Source organism: Sorex fumeus, unplaced genomic scaffold (genome assembly GCF_029834395.1).
Source record: "Sorex fumeus unplaced genomic scaffold, SorFum_2.1 ptg000019l, whole genome shotgun sequence".
NCBI classification, from domain to species: Eukaryota; Metazoa; Chordata; class Mammalia; order Eulipotyphla; family Soricidae; genus Sorex; species Sorex fumeus.
This window is the reverse complement of record NW_026606076.1, coordinates 14,374,525-14,382,240: the sequence shown is the minus strand read 5'-3', so window position 1 is coordinate 14,382,240 and position 7,716 is coordinate 14,374,525. Positions and strand designations below refer to the sequence as shown.

The 7,716-nt window shown below is 40.1% G+C and overlaps 1 protein-coding gene and 1 non-coding gene across 2 annotated transcripts; both read left to right on the top strand.

Annotated features, from left to right (window-relative positions):
* Nucleotides 1–580: 580 nt before the first annotated feature.
* On the top strand, nucleotides 581–1,513 carry LOC130021985 (olfactory receptor 7A10-like). The gene has a single exon (XM_056112715.1). It carries the CDS (start codon nucleotides 581–583, stop codon nucleotides 1,511–1,513), a length of 933 nt encoding a protein of 310 aa, XP_055968690.1.
* A 5,801-nt stretch (nucleotides 1,514–7,314) lies between these two features.
* Nucleotides 7,315–7,421, top strand: LOC130022551 (U6 spliceosomal RNA). Its single transcript, XR_008792280.1, has one exon. It is a non-coding gene; the product is annotated as a U6 spliceosomal RNA (small nuclear RNA).
* Nucleotides 7,422–7,716: the final 295 nt, after the last annotated feature.

Below are 7,716 nucleotides of genomic sequence, written 5' to 3'. Positions count from 1 at the left end.
ACCATCTAAACTTTCAGAGCATCTTGTTCCTATTTTTCCATCTCTGTACTGTCAGTAGTTCGCATTGATGTCCTTTATTTTCATTCCATCTTTGAACTGTAGGGACTTTTGTCCATGAATCTCCTTGTCTCCTTTCTGTGCAATGTTCAACCTGTATCTCCCCAGTGAGTACAGAATTTCTGAGGGAGAGTGTGAGTTTATGGCACCGGCAGAAAGATGAGTGTGGAATGGAATTCCCAACTGAGCTGACATAGGAGAGCCCTCAAACTGGGAATTTCAACCAATATAGATGTTTCAAGAAAGAAATTGTAACATGCCCACAGCATTAGTAGTGTTGATTTTGTTTGTTTGGGGGGCCACATCTGGCAGTGTTTCAGGACATACTTCTGGCTCTGTGCTCAGGGATCACTCCTGGTGGGCTTGAGGGATCATATAGGGTCCTGAGGATCAAACCAGGGTTGGTCGTGTGCAAAGCAAGAACTACCCACCATATTATAACTCTGGCCCCAGTAATGGTTTTCTGGATGAAAGGCAGTCACATTGTCTATATATTTTTTCTTTTGTCAGTTTCTTCGACCTCATGATACAAGAAAATGCCACACAAGTTGAGGAATTCATTCTCCAGGGATTTACAGAAGCACCAGAACTGCTGCCTCTCATCTTTGGGATTTTTCTCTCCATGTACCTGATCACTGTCCTCGGGAACCTGCTCATCATCCTGGCCGTCATCTCTGACTCTCGCCTCCACACGCCCATGTACTTCTTCCTGTCCAACCTGTCCTTTGTGGACATCTGCTTCTCCTCCACCACCATCCCCAAGATGCTGGTGAACATTCAGACACAGAGCAAAGTTATCACTTATGCGGGCTGCATCACCCAGATCTACTTTCTCCAACTTTTCCTAGTGTTGGATGACATTATCTTGACCATCATGGCCTATGACCGTTTTGTGGCCATCTGTCACCCCCTGCACTACATGGTCATCATGAACCCCCGGGTGTGTGGACTTCTGCTTCTCGGGTCCTGGATGCTGTGTGTTTTCAATTCCTTGTTACATAGTTTAATGCTGTTGCGTCTCTCCTTCTGCAACAACTCAGACATCAACCACTTTTGTTGTGAATTCAACCAGCTGACCCAAATGTCCTGTTCTGACACCTTTCTTAATGATACAGTGATGTATACTGCTGTTGTTCTCTTGGGCGGAGGTCCATTTGCTGGGATTCTTTTCTCTTACTTAAAGATCGTCTCTTCCATCCTGAGAATCTCCTCAGCTCAGGGCAAGTACAAAGCCTTTTCCACCTGTGCATCTCACCTCTCCGTTGTCTCCTTGTTTTACTCTACAGGTCTAGGTGTGTATCTTAGCTCCAAAGCTGTTCACAGCTCACATTCCAGTGCCACAGCCTCAGTGATGTATACTGTAGTCACACCCATGCTGAACCCTTATATCTACAGTCTCAGAAACAAAGATATCAAGGGTTCTCTGAAAAGATTCTTTGAAACGGCAACTAACTGAAAGTAAATTGTTTTTGGACTCAAAAGTAACCAGGATTCAAGTCCAATGTAATGAGGACAGAAATGATTATTCTTTAACTACATGGTGAATAATAGAACTTTGTCTTCCCACTTAATTTTTAGGATTTTATTATCGTTTACTCTAATTGCGCCATGCAATAAAAGTAACTCACTACTTTTTTTAAATTTATTTTAATTTTTATTAGTGAGACAGTTGTAGACTTGCAAATTTTTGTGCTTGGGTTTCAGTTATACAATGATCGAGTACCCATCCCTCCACCAGTTCCCATTCTCCACCACCACTGATCCCAGTAACCCTCCCATCCCACCCCCCACCCCCCCATCCCACCTTGCCTCTGTGGCAGGGCACTCCCTTTTGTTCTCTCTCTCCTTTTGGGTGTTGTGGTTTGCAAAAGAGGCACTGATTGGCAATCATGTTTGGTCTATAGTCTACTTTCAGTATGCTTCTCCCATCCTGGGAGGATCCTCCCAACATCCTTTATTTGGTGCTCCCCTCTCTATCTGAGCTCCCTTTCCCCCCTAGCATGTGTGGCTGGTTTCCAAGCCATGGAGCAAACCTCCTGGTACTAATCCTGGCCACTCTTGAGTGTTAGTCTCATATTTTGAGTAACTCACTATGTTTTAAAAAATCATTTAAATATTTTACTACATAAAGTCTACTTTTATTTAAATTTAATTTTGGGAGGGTAATACTCAGCAGTGCTCAGGGCTTACTCTTGCCTCTGCTTTCAGGGATCACTCCTGGTGGGGCTTGGGACACCATATTTGGTGCATGAAATTGAACCTGGGTCTGCTGCAGGTAAGGCAATTGTTCTTCCTGCTATATCCCCAGCCTGCACAAAGTCTACTTTTAAAACACAGGTTTTTAAAAACAACTGTAACCTTAATAGGGTTACAATAATGTTTAAGCTTATAATGTTGGGTGCAACACTGACAACAGATGTTGTACACCACGGCCAACAGATGTCCATGGCCCTCCATCATTGTTCCCATGTTACCTTGGCATCTCCTCTCCTATGGTTTGTCCCACTATTTGTTGATTGACACTTATGGTTTTAGAGCATACTGTTACTTCACTTAGCCACCATCCATGAGCCCAAGACCTACCACTGATGTGAAACTTGTGTATACAGAGAAACAAACGAATGGCATGAATAATGTCAACTGATAAATAATGCTGGGCAGTAGATTACAGGCATAGAATTCCAGATTGTTGGGAGGGAGAGTGGGGCCACTGCGAAATGGACTGGAAGCAAAGAAAATCACACTACTAACTTTTCTTCTTTGATATTTAGACTTTATTTCCCCATTATTAATTTTCCTATTTACCCAAAGTATTTATTCCACGTTTTAAATAAAAAATGTTAAGAAATTATTTCATTAGGCACAAGTGGTAGGACATTTGCCTTGCACGCGATCGGTCCAACTGATCCAGGTTCGGTTCCTCCGCCCCTCTTGGAGAGCCCGGCAAGCTACTGAGAGTAACTCACCCACATGGCAAAGACTGGCAAACTCCCTGTGGCGTATTCGGTATGCCAAACACAGTAACAAGTCTCACAATGGAGACATTACTGGGATGCTTGAGCAAATTGATGAACAACAGTAGGACAGTGCTAAAGTGCTACAGTGCATTTAATACTAATAATTTATCAGATGTCATCTATCATCCTAGTTATCTATCATTTAGTTAGAATTAATGGTGTAAGTAACTTTACCCTGGTAAATAAAACTCACTGGTCAGTCAAAGCATTGTATGTGATTTTATCCTAGAAGAAATTGAAGCCATAATCATTCACTTTTGTAATCACTCCCTGAAGTGATTTGCTGAGTTTTATTCCTTTTGTTACAATCAGGTTCTTTTATTATGTATTCTGCCTACCAGAGTGGTTAACAAACTACTAAATACATGAATCCAAGAGGTTTCTGCAGAAAATACAACTTGAAATGAACAAAGTTAACGTGGTCTTTGAATAACCACAACAGTCTTCAATATGAAGAATAGTTGTTTATTACTACACAAACACTATATATTTCCTTTGTATATATACTCATGTCAACATAGAATGGGGGTTATATGTACAAGTTTTCCTCCATTGGGATTAAATTGCTTGGTGGGTGTATTATTTTTTATTTATTTATCTTTGTGTTTATATTTGAAACTTCCAGTACGACCTATAATTAAGACTCTTATTTCTGCAAACAAAATATCTCCTCTTCTGTAAATTTTGACATAACCATCATTGTTGAATCTTCATGGTGAAATACTGACCCTCTCAGAACTTTACTTCATGTCCATTCATGTAACTTAGATTATGAATTTGGAACAAAAATATATGCCTGTCTTGGTAAATAAAATCTTGTTTGAATGCAGCTTTTCCAAATAAAATTAAAAAGCAGAGTCATAATGAAGGCTGTCTTCAAATAGGAACTAATAGCTATCATTATAATTTTTCTCAGTTATTTTTGGTTGGATATTTTAGAAGTTAGTGAATACTGTATAACAATCCAATGTAGAAGTTTATAGCTCCTACTAGTGTTTTTGTTTCTAGTTATATTGTAGTCCTGTAGTTCTTCTGTGATGTGTATATCTTTATTGCATGTATTTCTCTGAAAATTATGACATTTTCATATGTGAATTGATCTACTAGTTATGGACAAATAATTTATAAAATATGAATTTCTGTCATTTAACTATTTCTATATCAATCTCTTCCCTATTATAAGGCATATATCCACCACTTTCAGATGTGACTCAGTTATGTATGTTTTTGATTTGATTTTTATCATGCATGATCAGAAATTTAATTATAACTAATTTATTGAAATGCATTATATGTCACCAACTGCATGTACATAAAATGTGTGACTGTGGGGGGAGATTATGGGTGCCATTCAGGTATAAAGTACTTGCCTTGCAGATTTGAGGCCCTGGGTTCAATTCCTAGTGCTACAATAAAGAAATAAAAATTAATTTAAAAAAGCATACACTTCAAATTAAAAATAGAGATGATTCCGTGGTCTAAGTTATGCATTGGATGCTGGATGCCAGGATTGAATCCCAGGGTCTTGTGGTCACATGGGAATGATCCAAAGCATAAAACTGGGCAAAAACAAAACAAAAATACCTGGAGACAAAACCCAAAACCCAAACCAAAAAAGCATGACATTCAGTGTTGTTATGGCTATGCTGTTATTGTGCATGAAGAAATCAGAACGACCTGTGTATGTGTGTGGCCAATCACTGATTGAATAATGTGGAGTGCATAGTGAGGCATGTTTACCACCTGGTTTCTTGCATAAGTTGTTCAGGTGATAAGCAACTTAGTATTTATTGCAGCTGCTAACTTAGTACCTCTCACTGTAAAAATCAAATAATCGGGGTCACTGATGTGAGCATCTTCGGGAAGTTTAATACATTAGGACTACTGTTTCAAATGCATGTTTTATTTACTGTCACCAAAGAGTTCTTAAACCAAAAAAAAAAAGTAAAACATGGTTGGATCTTCTTCTGGCAAAGCTTTGAAACCAAGTGGACTTGTTAAACTGTGAGAATGTTCCCAGGACACTGACAGGGGTGACAGAGTTGAGTAATGGGGCTGATATTTCTCGGATAGATTAATGATTGGCAATCACCATGGTTGTGTTTGAAACATGGGATGTTGACACCTATGGAATCTAGACAAATAACTGGCAATAATGGAATCTAGACAAATAACTGGTTGGCAATAGTGATGGAATTTTGATAAATAGTTTTGCTTCTGCCTATACCAATCTTCCCCATGTCATCATTGATCTAGATTTTCATCTCCAGCTGACAACATTCCCTCGTCCTGCATGGATTGTATTCCATTTACCCATCACTATTGATGCACTGTAGCACTGACCTCCTGTTGTTCATCTATTTTCTCTAGTGGGCCCAGTAACGCCTCCATTTTGAGACTTGTTGTTACTGTGTTTGACATATCAAATACGTCAGGGGAGCTTGCCAGGCTTTGCCGTGCAGGCGAGATACTCTTGGTAGCTTGCCGGGCTCTCTGAGAGGGTTGAAGGAATTGAACCCAGCTTGGCCGGACTGGCTGCGCGCAAGGCAAATGCCCTACAGCTGTGACATCACTATTGATACTAAATAAAATTGTCTACAGTGCCATCAGCCTGTAGTCCGTGTCTGTCGACCATTAGTCAAGGACTGCATCGAAATCAGCTCCGTGTACCCAAGTCACCAGATACCTCCAGACAGTATCAAAATGTCCATTTGGGAAATGTATTGCTTCATGTTAAAGACAGATAGATTGGTGGTAGGGTGGCAATAGGAAAGAAATATCTTGGCAATGATATCTCAGTAAGTAATAAAATGAAGAAGGGATTCAAAGAACTCTGGCACTAACTCTTTTTTTCTTTTATTTTTTGGGTTACAACCAGTGATGCACAGAAGTTACTCCTAGCTCATGCACTCAGGAATTACACTGGTGGTGCTCGAGGGACCATATGGGATACTGGGAATGGTTGGCCATGTGCAAGGCAAACACCCTACCCACTGTGCTATGGCTCCAGCTCCTCTTGCACTAACTCCAAAGTATGAAGGCCTGAATTCCATACTGGCCACAGGAACTGAGCATAACAGACTGCTCTTCTGTAGTAGAGGAGAAACTTCAGCAGAACGAAAAATGCTGAGTTAAGAACATAAAGGTTCTTTTTCTGTGATAATACCCTGGTTGACACTCATGCCTACAGAAGACTTAAGGCCAAGGCAATTTGAAAAAAAAAATTTTTATCTAGGGATAGCCCCATCCTCAAAGACACTTAGGGCTTCTTCCCATCTGTAGAAGTCACATTCTACCTTGAAAATGTTATTATTGAGGGCTGGAATGATAGCACAGCGGGTAGGGCTTTTGCCTTGCACGTGGGTGACCCAGGTTCTATTCCCAGCAACCCATATGGCTCCCTGAGCACTGCCAGGGGTAGAAATTCTTGAATGCAGAGCCAGGAGTAACCCCTGTGCATCGTTGAGTGTGACCCAAAAAGAAAAAAAATAATTACAGCTTAAAAGACAGTGAGCCAAAAGAAGCCAGTGAATGGACCAGGAGATTTAAAATCAGTTTTTTTTCCTCTTCCTGTACAGGAGAACGCAATTTCGTGGCATTAAAGCTTAAGTAACGCATCCAACCAGGACAATGCTTTGAAGTGACAAAGACAGGTTCCTTTGTGAAGTGAAGAAAACTTTCAACTCAAAAGAAGATGAAGGCTAATTGTTGCGGCATGTGGGTGGCCAGCTATTCACGGAGAAGAAATTAAAGAAGTTAAAAACAACCACTAAACTTGATTCATTGAGTAGTCATATCTTGGGATAAGAGAATTACGAAAAATTATTTTGTCCAGTGGTGTTTTCCACAAGGGAATCGCGTACTTAGAGATGGGAGAAACATGACACAAAAGTCTCTAATGAGCAGGTGGGGGGAGCTGTAAATATCTTTATATCTCCTGTGTCTCAGCTACACAAGCACACTTGGGCTGGAGAGGACAATTTGGTTCCTTGTTTGTTTTCATTCCAAATTATTGCTGGGAGAAAAGACACTAAGTTGCTTCCTGCTGTTTTTATTCCACGGAAAGGAACTTCAATCTTCATTCTCCACGACTGGATGAGGAATTCAGACCTTTCTATGGAGACCTCCCTCTCTGAGTTCACATCTAGGTGAGTTCAATAACTGACCTTGATCTGGTCAGAGTCACTGAGAGAGGAAGTCAAGGGCACTGACCTGCAGTCTCTTTAAACACCAACTAAGAGTGCTCGCTTCGGCAGCACATATACTAAAATTGGAACAATACAGAGAAGATTAGCATGGCCCCTGTGTAAGGATGACACGCAAATTCGTGAAGTGTTCCATATTTAAAAAAAAAAAAAACAACCAAAAAACAAAAAAAAAAATCCAACTAGGAGCCCAGAGGCAGGACACTGAAGGTTAGATAATCTGATTATTGAATGAATGTATTTATTTCAGTAGCTTAAAAATGTTTCAGTGTGACAGTATTATACACAATCTGGTAATCTTTCTGATTCTTTTTTAAATAAATAAATGATTATTTGTTTATTTGTTTCGCTTTTTGGGTCATACTGGTGATGCTCAGGGGTTACTTCTAGCTCTGTACTCAGGAATTGTTCCTGGAAGTGCTCAAGGGACCATAAGG

What these genes read in the sequence shown, in the direction of transcription:
- LOC130021985 (XM_056112715.1), top strand. Translation starts at nt 581, where the DNA reads ATGATACAAGAAAATGCCACACAAGTTGAGGAATTCATTCTCCAGGGA.